Source organism: Monodelphis domestica, chromosome 4 (assembly GCF_027887165.1).
Source record: "Monodelphis domestica isolate mMonDom1 chromosome 4, mMonDom1.pri, whole genome shotgun sequence".
Classification (NCBI taxonomy): domain Eukaryota; kingdom Metazoa; phylum Chordata; class Mammalia; order Didelphimorphia; family Didelphidae; genus Monodelphis; species Monodelphis domestica.
In genome coordinates this window covers 104,086,527-104,101,422 of record NC_077230.1, presented here as the reverse complement: position 1 = coordinate 104,101,422, position 14,896 = coordinate 104,086,527, and the positions used below count along the sequence as shown (strand labels likewise).

Sequence of the window (14,896 nt, the reverse complement as noted above, 5' to 3'; positions counted from 1 at the left end):
TGGTCCCTTGGGTCAGTGCTCTTTGGCCACCACAACCACCTTCCCCTCCCCCCCAAAAAATTTAAACCCCTCTCCAAACGAAAGCAAGAGAATGGACAAGGTGGACACATTGTCAGCATTGTGCTTCTTCCAGGAAAGGAGACTTTTGCTCTGCTCTGTCCATCTACCCAAGTGTCTTGCCTCAAATGTCTGCCTTCCATCCATCCTGGGAACATGTGTCTGTCCTATGCCACCTGTCCTATCCTGTCTATGTCTGGCCCCCATGTATCCCCACCTCACTTCTCTTCAGACGGGCCCCCAAGTGGCTGCCTTGGCCTTGGAGTATCTCTTTTCCTGCTCTCACTTCTCTGTCTGGAACCCCCTTATGTTTTTGAACCCTGTACCAGCCCCCTCCTCCAGGAGTCGTGACTCCTTGCTTCCTCATGACTTGGGGCAAAGTTACATTCCATTATGTAGAGATCTGCAGAATGATGCACTTACATAAAGCAAGATCTGTCTTTATGGGTCTACTGTGATCTTACTGAGTCAAAAGAATGCCCAGTTTACTAAGCACTCTAGTGAGAGGACTTGGCCAATACTGGTCGCCCATCTGCAGCTAGAGACAAAAGAGCTTAGGTTATAACAAGAATAATTAGTTACAGTAGAAAGCTACCCCCATTTCCTCTCCTGCCCCATTCTTCTTCTCCATCCAAACAACTGAGGGAGCTCTTTGGTTATTTTCCCTGGGTGCAAAAATTCCTAGGTACTACTCTCATGACAAGCACAACTCTTCTCTAGAAGGCGGAGGGAGGCAAGCGAAAAGTCCTCTTCATTTATTAGCCTACCTGCTGACACAGGTTGGAGTTTAAACTGTAAGTTTTGTCTACTTCTCAGCACTTTAAAAGTAAGTATAAATCCCACTCCCTCCTCCATCCCTATTCTCTGTGATTGCTAGCTTCCATTCCTTAAGCCATATTTTAAAAGTATTTCCAACAATAATTCCCATTTTCTAAGTTCTGCTGATCTATAGCAATATGAGGTGAAAGGTGCAGAATAAACAGACATTTAAAATAATAAAGATAATAGTAATTAATATTTACATAGTTCTTGCTATGTGCTAAAGCTTTACAAATATTATTTCATTTGATCTTCAAAACAGTCACGAGAAGCAAGAGCTATTGTTATCTTCATTTCACAGATGAAGAAACTGAGGCGGACAAAGATTAATGTGAGCTGTCCAGGGTCCAGGTAGTAAATGTCCAATGCCATACTTGAACTTGGGTCTTCCTGGCTTCAGGCCAGACACTATATCCACTGACTCAGTTGGCAGCCCTAATTAACTCAGAATCAATATACCAGATCAAGTTTCCTTTGATGGGAAAAATAAAAGAAAGCCTTACCTTGCCAGCCAGGTTTACAGACAGGTTTCACATCCACTTGCACTAAGACACTTTCTGTTGCGTGTTTTTGGCCACAGTCAAAGGCAGTAACCATGATCTCATACTGATGCTGCCTGTCATAGCTGAGTTTCTCAGTGTTCCTGATATTACCTGAAGAGAATAAGAAAACAAAAAGAAAGAAAACATGTACCCAAAGCAAAAATCATTTCATTATTCATGATCTATGCTCATTTTAATTTCTTTCAAATCTTTCCATTCCCCACCACCGCTACCAAAAAAGAGAAGGAAATTTCATTTCCCCTTTTCCAAAAATTAAAATGGCAAATGAGTGTGTCTTCTCTAATTAGCATCTGCTTAAAAATCACACTAATTGCCTTGTGGTAATTGCTGGTCTGAGGTTTCCCAACTGTACACTGTTGGTAAAACTGAATAGCACCAGAATGAGAAGTAATCAGTGGGTGTTTATATTCATCTTGCTCCCAGAAAAAGTACCCCTGAAAACTGCACATGTGATTATAATCCCTATCACATCCAACACAGCTCACCTGCCGCAGACACTCTGGAAACGTATTGAAACACGTGGAGATAGGAAATGCCACTTTATCTCCAAGCACATTTCTCAGGCCCTGTCCCCAGGAAAGTTCACTGCCATTTTCTGATATCATTTTGCTACCCAAATGGGAAATTAAATCAGCAAGAAAAATGCCCTCTCCCTTCTGACAGTTACATAAGATAACAGATTCCATGCCCTGATGACAAAGTCATTACATCTCTCTTAGGGAGAATGAGAAATCTTTTTTGTGTCAGTTCTTGTGCTGGGTTCATTTTTATGTTCTGAAAAATGTTCGGTGATCAATGAGTATAATTTTAATTATTTTTTATTATTGTTGTTGTTGGAATGTGGCTCTTGCTTTTAAGAGTCCATAAGTAATTTCCAGGGTCCATTTATTTATTATTTATCCACTATTTTTATTCCAAGAGACAAAATCTATAGACAGGAATAACCTAATTATTGGTTTCTTCAAAAAAATAAGGCCTAGTTTAACCTTCTCATTTTGCAAATGAAGAAACTGGAGTTTAGAGAGACTAAGTAACTTGACCAAGGTAATTCAAGTACAAAGTAGCAGAGAAGAGTTTTGAATTGAGATTTGTTCCTAATGCTGTATCATTTTAAAATTTTTCAATAATGCTCTGTATAATTTTCTAATTGGGGCTGTCTGTTTTTTTTAACCTCTTTCCTCATTCCTTTGTTCCTATAAATCCTATAAATTATCTCTAAGCATTCCCTACCCCAGAGTAGCTTCTAAATTTGAGATGATTGAGATTAAGATTATGAGCTCCATCTTGCTCCATAAACAAGAACAAGTTTAACTAGTCTATGGGGAAGCATGAGAGCCCTTTGGGTGTCCTATTTGAGTGAATGAAGAAAGCCACTTTTATTGAGGCACAACTGATTTCTTCATCTAGATATTGGAATCCTAGAATTAGGCATGTCATTTTCCATCATCATGAAAGAATCATGGAAGGACTGGAAAAAAACATTAGTCTACTTCCTCATTATGTACCCACCAATTAGACATATAATGGAGAGGGCTGAAAAATGAGTTTCCAAAATTGTACTTAATGGCTCAAGATGCCAATGAAGTTGTCTATGGTTACCAAGAGAATCACTGACCAAATTAATTCACATTTATCAGTCTATTAATAAAGTAATTTTAATACTCCAAACTGTAATGTAAGAAAAGAGATCCAGGAGGTTGCAATGAGAAGCCAGGCTGAAGGAGAGATCAATTGAAGAGCAGAGGAAGAGGGGCAGAGAGAGAAGCCTGAGAGTTCTAAAGGGGTTAGAACTCTGAAGTCAACTGTCAATGGTCTTCCATTGGGAGGTGAAGAAGGAAGGTGGTTTTCTTGGAAGCTGAGAAAGAGCCCATCCTGTTCTCTGTTATTCTTTTTGGGACTCAAAAATACCTCCACTAAGACTCTTCAAGAACAGCTACCTGAATTCTCAAGGGGGTTTTGGATTTGGACTCATTCTGGCCAGAGTCATCCAGATCTTTCCCTGAGATTTCTCTCTCCCTGACCTGTTCCTGGACTCCTGAATTAAAAGCTAGTTAGCTGAGAAATAAGGATCAACCAGCAGCTGGCCAGAAGAGGGTTCAGAGAACTTGGGGGGCAGTCTGCCAGAGGGGACAAGTGAAAGGTTTCCTACTCCCCCACTTTCCTTGCCCGACACCCCTACTTCTCCTTCCCTGTGTGAACCCAAATAAATTGTTTACTACTTTAGAATTAGGCCTGGCTGGTTTCTGACACTAAGAAAGGGGACCAACGATTTGGGGAGAATCACATCTCTCCCCCCAAAAAGGGAAGGTTAGCTCACGATCCCAGTGATCCAAATTGCCTAAACTAAGAAGCAACATCTATCCTTGATAGTGGGGTGACCCCAGGTTTCTGAAGGGAAGAAACAGTGGGTGTCCCTAAGGAGACCAGAGGCAGAAGAATCCATCCTGCCTCTCAACAATAGCTAGGACCAAAGGGGAGGCAGTGGGTCATTTTACCAAAGCTAATCTCTATAGTTCTTGTCCTCCATCTCCCAGAACTATTCTCTGAGGAGACATATTTCCTCTGTCAGGAGGACAAGGCTTGGCTACCTCTCTCCCAGAGAAAGAGAGGGGAAGAAGAATCTCTTCACTGTCTCTCCCCATCTCCCTCTCACCTTCCATTCCTCCTGTTCCACTCTCAATCTTTTTATTACAAAACTCTACCTCTTGGAATTTTTAATCATCATAGAACTTTGGTCCTCTGACTCCAAAATCTAGCACTGTACAATTTGTCTATGAAGGGATTAGACTGATTTTCTGAGGGGGGGGATGGTCAGTAGTTGTGCTCCCAGATCATGTTGCTCTCATAAGAGCCATTTTTCCTAAGCCCCTTTCACACAGTTGGAGCTAGGTTTTTTCCTGAGGTCCTACTCTACCCAGGCTAGGTTAATATTTTGTTAAAAAGAATTAAAAGTCATCCCTGAGAATTAATTGATCCATAGGACTAAGACTTGAGCCACTGATTTAATTTCCTAGGAGGTTAGGTAAAAGAGCCAATAGGCAGGAGCACCTCTCTTAAGTGCTCTGATCAGTGGGCTAGCACAACAAACACAGAAAAATCAAAATTATTCCCAAATAAATTAATGCTATAGCTTTGCTAGTATATTTTCCATGCTATGGCTAAGTTTCTTTTGTGAACTGCTAGATGGATAAGTGTGTCTCATTTTTACTATGGTTCCAAATCTGAACCACCAGAATAATCTGTGTCTATCCTGGCCTACAATATCTCTCTTAGCAATGTCAATTAATCAAATAAAATTTGTTCATTAAATTCAAATTCCATTTCATCTGGACTGTGTTGCTCATTTCAGTGGGAGAATATAGCTTATGTATTTTAAAAAATATTTTATTTTTCCCAATTACATATAAATATAATTTTAGCATTAATTTTCAAAAATTGAGTTCCAAATTCTTTCCCTCCATCCCTACTTGACTCATTGAGAAGTTAAACAATTTGATAAAAGTTTTAAGTGTGCAGGACTGAAAAAATGTATTTCCATATTAGTCATGTAATGAAAGAAAACACAAAACAAAAAAACCCATGAAAAATAAAGTTGACAAAAACATGTTTCAATTTGCATTCATACTCCATCTGTCCATTTTCTGGAGGTGGATAGCATTTTTCATTATGAGTCCTATGGAATTTTCTTAGATTGTACTGCTGAGAATAGCTAAGTCATTAATAGTGGATCATTGTACAATATTGTTGCTACTATTTACAATGCTCTCCTGGTTCTGCTTCCTTCATGTTGCTCAGTTCAAGTAAATCTTTCCAGGTTTTTTTTTTTAATTATCTTGCTCATCATTTCTCATATAAATACTATTTCATCACAATTATATACTGCACTTTATTCATCCACTCCCCATTGATGGACATCCTCTCAATTTCCAATTCTTTGACACCACAAAAAGAACTGTTATAAATATTTTTATACATATGGGCCCTTTTTTCCTTTTAAAAAATCTTTTGGGATATAGATATAGCATTGATATGTGGATCAAAAGGTATCCATGGTTTTCTAGCCCTATGGAAATAATTAGAAATTGCTATTCAGTGGGGGCAGCTGGGTAGCTCAGTGGATTAAGAGCCAGTCCTAGAGACGGGAGGTCCTAGGTTCAAATCTGGCCTCAGCCACTTCCTAGCTGTGTGACCCTGGGCAAGTCACTTGACCCCCATTGCCTAGCCCTTACCACTCTTCTGCCTTGGAGCCAATACACAGTATTGACTCCAAGACGGAAGGTAAGGGTTTAAAAAAAAAAAAAGAAATTGCTATTCAGAATCAGATGCATTCACAACTCCACTAAGTGCATTAGTGTCCCAATTTTCCCACATTTCCTCCAACATTTCACATTTTCCTTTTCTGTCATATTAGCCAATCTGATAGTTTTGAGGTAATGCCTCAGAGTTTATTTAATTTGCATTTCTCTAGTCAATAGTAATTTACAATATTTTTATAAGACTATAGATAGCTTTGATTTTTCTGAAAACTGCCTGTTCATATCCATTGACTATTTATCAACTGGAGAATGACATGTATTTTTATAAATTTGACCCAGTTCTCTATATATTTGAGAAATGAGAATTTTATCAGAAAAATTGCTATAAAATCCCTCCTATCCTTAATTTTCTGCTTTCCTTCTAATCTTAGCTGAATGGATTTTATTTCTGTAAAATCCTTTAAATTTAATCAATATTATTTTTTGTTTGTTTGTTTGTTTCCCTTCCTTCCTTCCTTCCTTCCTTCCTTCCTTCCTTCCTTCCTTCCTTCCTTCCTTCCTTCCTTCCTTCCTTCCTTCCTTCCTTCCTTCTTTCCTTTCTTTCTTTCTTTCTTTCTTTCTTTCTTTCTTTCTTTCTTTCTTTCTTTCTTTCTTTCTTTCTTTCTTTCTTTCTTTCTTTCTTTCTTTCTTTCTTTCTTTCTTTCTTTCTTTCTTTCTTTCTTTCTTTCTTTCTTTCTTTCTTTCTTTCTTTCTTTCTCCTTATCTTCCATTTTAGAATCAATACTATGCATTGGTTCCAAGGCAGAAGAATGGTGAAGTCTAGGCAATGTGGGTTAAGTGACTTGCCCAGGATCACATAGCTAGGAAGTATCTGAGGCCAGATATGAATCCCTGACCTCCCATATCTAGCCCTGGCTTTCAATCTACTGAGCCACCTAGCTGCCCAAATTATTCTTTTTATATCCTGTAATGCTCTCTACATCTTGCATGGGCACAAATTCTTTCCTTTGTAGATTATAATGAGTTTTAATTAGTTATTTAGTCTCATTCGGAACAGATTTTAGTTCTGAGTAAGGCTTTGTGATTTTTGCACTGTCCCCTTTAAGTGGGGAAGACAGCAATATCTCTTGTGGGCCCTTTAAGGGGAGAAGATAAAAGTCAAGGAAGAGGGAATTCTGGACTCCATCTTCTCTGTCACTCTGAGAGGACAGGAGTGACTTTTTGATCTCTGGGTCTGAGATACAGTTAGTGATAGTTGAAGAGAAAAGAAGAGGAAATTTAAAGAGAAGAAAGAAGATTTTAGTACACTGAGATAAATATTGCCATAAGAAAGTGAAGTTACTGAAAAGAAGCTTTTCCCCTCTTGGCCACAAGGGGCGATAAAGAGCATTTTTGTGTCAAGGGGCAGAGACCTGATTTTTCTCTGATACTGAAGAAAAACTGCTTTAACTTTTCTCTCAAGAATATACATTTCCTTACAATTTCTATAAGTTACTTAAGTTGATTACATATTTAAATTCCAGCATTGTAGTGTCAGTTAATAAAAGTTAAATATTTAGATACCATATATAAATCTGATAGTTACGCTATCCTATTCTCCCTTAATTTGCTTATAGTATCACCCTTTGTGTAAAAATCAAGTACCCATACCATTATTTTGCTATACAGTGTGAGATATTAGTCTACCAAACTGCTTTCCAGTTTTCCAGTAGTTTTTGTCAAATAGGGAGTTCTTGGCAAAGTCAAGATGGAAGAGTAAAGGCAGGGATTCTCCTGAGCTCTCCCAAATTCCCCTCCAACCAGCACTAAAATAATACCTCAAAACAAATTCAAGAGAAGCAGAACTAATAAAAAGATGAGGTGAAACATTTTTTTTCAGCCCAGACTACTCAGAAAATCAATAGGAAAAGTCTCTTTCTTTAGTATGAGAGTGGAGTACGGTCCAGCACAAGCTGTACCCTGGCAAGCCGGTAGTAAGCCTTGGGGAGGGACTGAATTGGGGACTGAAGTTTCTGGAGCTTTTTACAGACAGTAAGGGGTTCAGACAATTGGTCAGAAGTGTTGTATAATTTCTAATAACCGGAAAACAAATGAAAGTCTGAAAGCCATAAAGAATTAGGTTTATTGTAAGAGGGCTAATCTCACAATAAAGCCAGACTTCTGGTCAAGACCAAAAGCCTGAGAGCACTGTGAGAGGACTTCTTTGATACCCCAAGAATAATACAATTTATGAAATAATCCAAGACAGTGATAAAAACAGTGAGATGTGGATTGGTTGAAGTAATCAGGAAACACTTTTCATTGGTAGAAGAAATCACTTGGTGATGACTTGAAAGTCACTTGATAGATGAGGGGGAAGTGGGGGAGCCTGATCCCTACTTCCCAAGTTTGACAATATCAAGGATGATGTATACTAAGATGACCAGGGTAAGGATGACCAGGTCCCAAAGTGGGGCAAAGTCTGATGATATACACTGGGGTGTATACAAAGGTGGAGGGGTGTCACCAGACTTCTAACAGAGGCAAAAGCCTCTATACTAATGAAGACCCAGTCACAAGTTTATGACCATAATTGCTGAGGCAGTACATAATATAGCAATTTTGAAGGATGGGGCTGACACTAAGGCCTATGCTAAAGCAGTCATTTACTTAATTCAAAATCTTAATACTTATACTAAAATAATTACAAAAAGTCTTCTAAAACCATCACTTATGCTAATATCATTTAACTATCTTAGAATTACAATTATGATTATCTGAAGAACTATTGCTAACATTGAAATCTTATCCTTATGAAAGGGGGCAGGGGATTTTTCACTCACTGAAGGAGATAACAGGATATCCTTTGCAGGCATTTGGTAGAAGATTCTGTTGCATTGCCCAGACACCTTTTTGGGTCACAGTTGCAGGGGAAGGAGGAGAACTAGAACATATTTGTGTGTGGCAATAGGGAAGCAAGAACTTTGGTCCCAGTTCCAGGATGGAAAAAAAAATTGCTTGTGATTAGTCTCAGATTCTTAAGAGCACAGGCCAAGAGCTGACTGACCACATCTTTCCTTATGTCATATCACCTTAAAAGAATTAAAAACTTATAAATCTCCAGAACTAGCTCTGAAAACAGTAGCATTAGAAACACTAAGCTTGGAACAGTGCCTTCTTCATCCCAGGAACAGAATCCAATTTTAACATGAAGTTAAAAATCAAGAAATAACCTGGGAAAATGAGTAGAAAACATAAAAAAATCCTGATCACAAGTAATAGATATGGTGACAGGGAAGATCAAAACACAAACTCAGAAGAAGATGACAAAGTCAAAATAGCAATAGTCAGAGGCCCACTCCCAAAAATGTGATTCCTCAAAAGATTTTAAAAATCAACTAAGAGAAGAAAAATTAGGAAAAATTAGTGATGCAAGAAAATTATGAAAACAATTGACAGCTTGGTAGAGAAGACACAAAAAATACTGTAGGAAAGAATACCTTACAAAACATAATAGGCCTTATGATTAAAAAAGAATAAAAATATACTGAAGAGAACTCCTTAAAAAACAGAATTGTCCAAATGGAAAAAAGATGTATGAAAATTCACTGAAGAGAAGAACTTCTTTTTAAAAATTGGCTAAATCATAAAAGATATACAAAAGCTCATTGTAGAAAATAATTTCTTAAAAATCAGAATGGGCAAGTGGAGGCATCAAGAAACATGAGACATCAATAAACAGTCAAACAAACTCAAAAGAGAAAAAAAAAATAAAAGGAAATGTGAACTATCTCATTGAAAAAATAACTGACTTGGAAAATAGATCCAGGAGAGATAGTTTAAGAATTATTGGACTGCCTGAAAGCCTTGATAAAAAAAAAGAGCTTGGACATCATATTTCAAGAAATTATCAAAGAAAACTGCTCTGATATTCTAGAAACAGAAGGCAAACTAGAAATGGAAGAAATCCACAGATCATCTACTTAAAGAGATCTCAAAATGAAAAACCTTCAGGAATATTACAGTCAAATTCCCCAGAGTTTCTGGGTCAAGGAGAGAATATTCCATGTGTTCAGAAAGAAACAATTCAAATATTGTGGAACCTAGTTAGGATAACACAAGATTTAGCAGTTTCTACATCAAAAGATTGGAGGGCTTGGAACATGGTATTCATCATGGTAAAGGAACTAGGATCACAGATAAGAATTACCTACCTAGAAAAGTAAATATGATTATTTTGGGGGGAAAGTTGATATTTAATGAAAAAGAGAACTTTTCAGCATTCATGGTGAAAAGACCAGAACTGAATTAAAAAAAAAAAAACACATGACTTTCAAGTATAGGTCTCAAGAAAAGCATAAAAAGATGAATAGGAAAAGGAAATCAAAAAGAATTCAGAAAGGTTAAACTGTTTACAATTCTTATATTGGGAGATGATACTTGTAACTCCTAAGAACTTTATCATTTTAGGTTTAATAGAAGGAGTATACATAGGGGAAGATAGAAAGCACAGTGGATACAGCAACAGGCTTAAGAGTCGGGGGGACCTGGGTTCAATCTGGCTTTAGGCATTTCCTAACTATGCAACTCTAGGCAAACTCTTAACCCTGGTTACCTAGCCTTTGTCACTTCTAAGACAGAAGATAAAGTTAAAAAATAACACAGGAATATACATAGATAGAGGGCATGGCATGAGTTGACTACAGAGGCTATATAAAAATTAAGGAGTGAAAAGAGAAATGCACTGATAGAAGAGTGAATGGAGAGGTAAAAGGGAGTAAACTATTGTATAAAAGAGCACAAAAGAGCTTTCGCAGGGAAAGGAAAGATTGGAAGATGGCTGATAATGCTTGAAACTCATAATCATTAGAATTAACTCAAAGAGGTAATAATATGCATCCCAGTTGTGTAGAAAAATCTTTCTTATCCTGAAGGGAATCAGGAGGTGAAGGGGATAAAAGAAAAGGTGGGTTTATAGAAAGGAGGATGGATTGGGGAAAGTGGTAGCCAGGAGAAAACACTTTTGAGTAGGGAGAAGGTAAAAGAAGAAAGGGAGAAGAAAAAAAATAGGATGGACAGTCACACACAGTTAATTTTCATAACTGTGAAAACAACTTTACAAGAGGTTTTTCTAACAAAGGACTCATTTCTCAAATATGTAGAGCACTGAGTCAAATTTATAAGAATACAAATCATGCCCCAGCTGATAAATGGTCAAAGGATATAAACAGGCAGTTTTCAGGAGAAATCAAAGCTATCTAAAATTCTTTATTCATTCATATAAAAATACTCTGTCACTATTGATTAGAAAAATGCAAAGTAAACCAACTCTGAGGTACTATCTCACAGCTAACAGATTGGCTAATATGACAGAAAAGGAAAATAACAAATGTTGGAGGGGAAGGGATGTGGGAAAACTGGGACACTAAGGGGCTTAGAGGAGTTGTGAATGCACCTAACCATTCTGGAGAGCAAGTTAGAATTAAGATCAACAGCTAAAAATCATGTATATCCTTGACCCAGAAATACCAATATGAGGTCTGTATCTCAATTTAAAGAAAAAAGAAAAAGGGTGTGTGTGTGTGTGTGTGTGTGTGTGTGTGTGTGTGTGTGTGTGTAAATATATATATATATATATATATATATAATATTTATAGCAGTTTTTTTGTGGTGGCAAATAATTAGAAATTGACGGGTTGCCTATCAAAGGGGAATAGCCTTAGGGGTAGCTGGGTAGCTCAGTGGATTGAGAGCCGGGCTAAAGATGGGAGGTCCCAAGTTCAAAGCTGGCCTCAGACTCTTCCCAGCTGTGTGACCCTGGACAAGTCACTTAACCTCCATTGCCTAGTCTTTACCACTCTTTTGCCTTGGAACCAACACACAGTATTCATTCCAAGATGGAAGGTAAGGGTTTTTTTAAAAAAATGAGGAATAGCTAAAAAAGTTTTGGTGTGTGATTGAGATGGAATTCTATTGTGCAAGACAAAATGACAAGCAGGATGCTTTTCAGAAAAACTTGGAAAGACTTACATGAACTGATACAATACAAAGTGAGCAGAACCAGAACACTGAACAATAACAGCAATTTTCTAATATGATCAGCTTAGCTATTCTCAGCGACACGATGATCTAAGTCAATTCTAAAAGACTTATGATGAAAAATACTATCCATCTCCAGAGAAATACTTGATAAAGTTTGAATAGAAGTAGAAACATATTTTTTAATTCTTCATTTTTCTTGATTTTTTGAGGGGTGATAATTAGTCTGTTTTTTTTCACAGCATGACTAATATGGAAACATGATTTATAACCGCACATATATAACCTATATGCAATTGCTTCTCTTCTCAAAGGGGAATGGAAAAGGAAGGAGAGAATTTGGAAGTCAAAATTAAAAAAAAAAAGAATGCTAAAAGTTGGTTTACATATATGAAAAATACAATATTTTTAAAAGGAGATTAAAGGCAAATTTAAAAAATAAAAAGCTTGTCCTAAAAGCTTGGATTTTTGTGTTTAGCCAACACTAGATTCCTATGGTCATTTATTATTGTGTATCATGCACCTAATCTATTCTACAGATTCACCACTCTATTTCTTAGCCAGTACCAGATTGTTTTATTGATTACTGCTTTGTCCTATCGTTTGAGATCTCATAGGACTAAGTCACCCTCATAATATATAGAAATATGAATATAGCTTATGCCTTAAAAAAGTTTTGGAAATTGATTCATTGGCTTATGTGATCCCAGAAAAGAAACTCTTGCTCTTTCTAAACCTCATTTCTTCTTTATGTAAAATAAAGATAAATGTACTTGAACTACAAAATTCACAGAGTTGTGAAGAAAATATTCTGTAAACTGTTTTAAAATCTTATTTTAATCTGCCCTATCATTAAAAAGTGCTAAATTTGGAGTCAGAGGGACTAAGTTCAAATCCCACCTCTACAATATATTTACTCTCTATGTAATGGGTAAATCATTTAAAAAAATTAATGCCTTAGAGTTTTTTACCAGTTCTCTAATCTAATCTATTTCACTATGCAAATGAAGAAACTGAGTTCTGGAGAGGTAGTATCTTGACCAAAGCCACTGAAGTAGTAAGTGAAAGAGGTGGGATTTGAATTAAAGTCCTCTGTTTTCAAATCCAGCACTGTACTGTGCATCTACAATGTGAAGGAACTGGATGAAAATACCTCTCAGGCCTCTTCCAATTGTAAATCTTTTTGGTTCTCAGTTTCCTCATCTGAAAAATGAGGGGGTTTCACTAGAGATGTTACAAATTTCTTCTAACTCTGAATCTTTGACTGTAAAAAAATATTCACTGCTTGCATGGTATTATGTTAAATAGAGTGGAAGATACAAAGAACCATAAAAGAGAACCTAGAGCTAGGGACTCTTCCTTTTATTAGTACTTACTCACAGTAACTTGGATTTTTACTGTGTTTTAAGAAATTGCTTAGTTTTGATTAAAAAAAAAAACAACTTTGAGAAACCATATTCTCTTATTCATGCTGACTAGGTGTCATTCCACATGTGGAAAGCAGGATTGACTGACCAGTCTCTGAGGATTGCCTTCTGGGTACTGCCAACCAGATGGTACAAAGTGTTGAATTTTATGATTGGGAAGAAATGGGTTAAAATCTAACCTCAGGAATTTTTCATTGTGTATCCTGGCCAAGTCTGTTAACTTCTCCAGGCTTCAACATTCCCATCTAAAAAATGAGAATGGCCAAAGCACCTACGTTACTGGGTCATTGGAATGCTCAAATGAAAAAAATGTAGGGAAAATCCTTTTACATTCTTATTGTGGTAGACAAATGAGAGATTTTTTTCCTGTTTAGTTTCTTCATTGTAAATAACACGCATTGTTTAAACACAAAACCATTTCAGTTTCTTTAATATATAGCTCAGGCTTAAAAATAAAGATAATTGGATCACTTGAAAGTGGTTAAAGGTATTTTGGGCTTTCTAGATGAGTTTTAAAAATCCTTTTAATATTTTAGAAAGTTTCTTAGGCCTACTTCTGAGACCACGGGATGGGAAGAAATTAAGTTGACAATATTCTACAAGGATTTTGGTAACAAATTTGTGTCTGTATTAAAGGTAAAGAATCAAATAGGGTCCCAGATGCTGTGTTACTGAATTTGATGAGCAAAAACAAATGACTCAATACTCAGTGGAAAAATAAATTGCAAGTATAAAGTTCAATTTTATGCTTCTGAAAGTTAAATTGCTTAAGAGATATTCATCTTTTTAAAAAATTAATTAATTTAGAATATTTTCCCATGGTTACAAGATTCCTGTTCTTTTCCTTTCATTCCCCCACACCCCCCTCCCGGAGCTGACAAGCAATTCCACTGGGTTATACATGTAAGGAGATACTCATCTTGAAGGGAGAAATCTCTATATCCCACCTATGTAACATACGCAGACCACAGATTGTTGAAAATAGTGCAGAGATGATTATACCAACAGAATCCTTTGTCTCAATTTGTTGAAGCTATAGTTCCATAATAAGTCCAAATGAAACTGTCTGAAAAACTAATTTAGTTCTTCCTAGAACAAGAATATAATGTATGGGAGTGATATTTTTAAACATAATGTTGTGTGTTTTATTTAATTTTTTATCAAAATGTTGTATTTTTGCCATAATGGAGATAACCAGAATATCCAACAGAGTGATCAACCCAGGGTTTTGAACTTTTGCAAAGTTCAAATGTGCATGTAGCCAAGTAAATCTATCCATGTTGCTTAAATTAAATGACAGCTTTTCAAATTTGGCTATTTCTCATAACAGGATCTTTGGGAGGTGTACCTAGATAAGTCTTATGATCTCCTCTTTGGTCAGGATTAGCTAGGGGAGCTTTATATGAGTTGGCCCTGAGCATACTCTCTGCCTTAATGAGGTTGGTTATGTGGAAACACAGCAATGACCCAGATCCACTACATATTTTTCTAGAAGGGTAGACAGACCATTCATTTATCATTAAACCATCTGTACCCAACAGGAAGTGGGGCTTTGTCATTTTTCTGAAAAATCCTAAAGTTGGAATTAAAATAAAATTTCCTATCTAAATCCATGAGGGGTATTTAGCCTGCAAAAGGATGGCTCCCAAGATGGTCCCCAAATTTGTCAGGATATACTTGAATATCCTGATTCTTTGCTTCACAAATGCTACTTGTGATTTTTCCAGAAACATAGGAAAGTCAGCTGTGAAAGAAG

General features: G+C 36.7%; 1 protein-coding gene across 1 annotated transcript in view; it reads right to left on the bottom strand.

Annotated features, from left to right (window-relative positions):
• The window catches only part of CLSTN2 (calsyntenin 2), a 1,000,106-nt gene that overhangs the window by 221,360 nt on the left and 763,850 nt on the right, over window positions 1-14,896 (bottom strand). Inside the window, exon 5 of the mRNA XM_007493952.3 lies at window positions 1,380-1,529. Within this exon, the coding sequence (XP_007494014.2) occupies window positions 1,380-1,529 (150 nt within the window). The remainder of the gene's footprint in view (window positions 1-1,379; window positions 1,530-14,896) is intronic.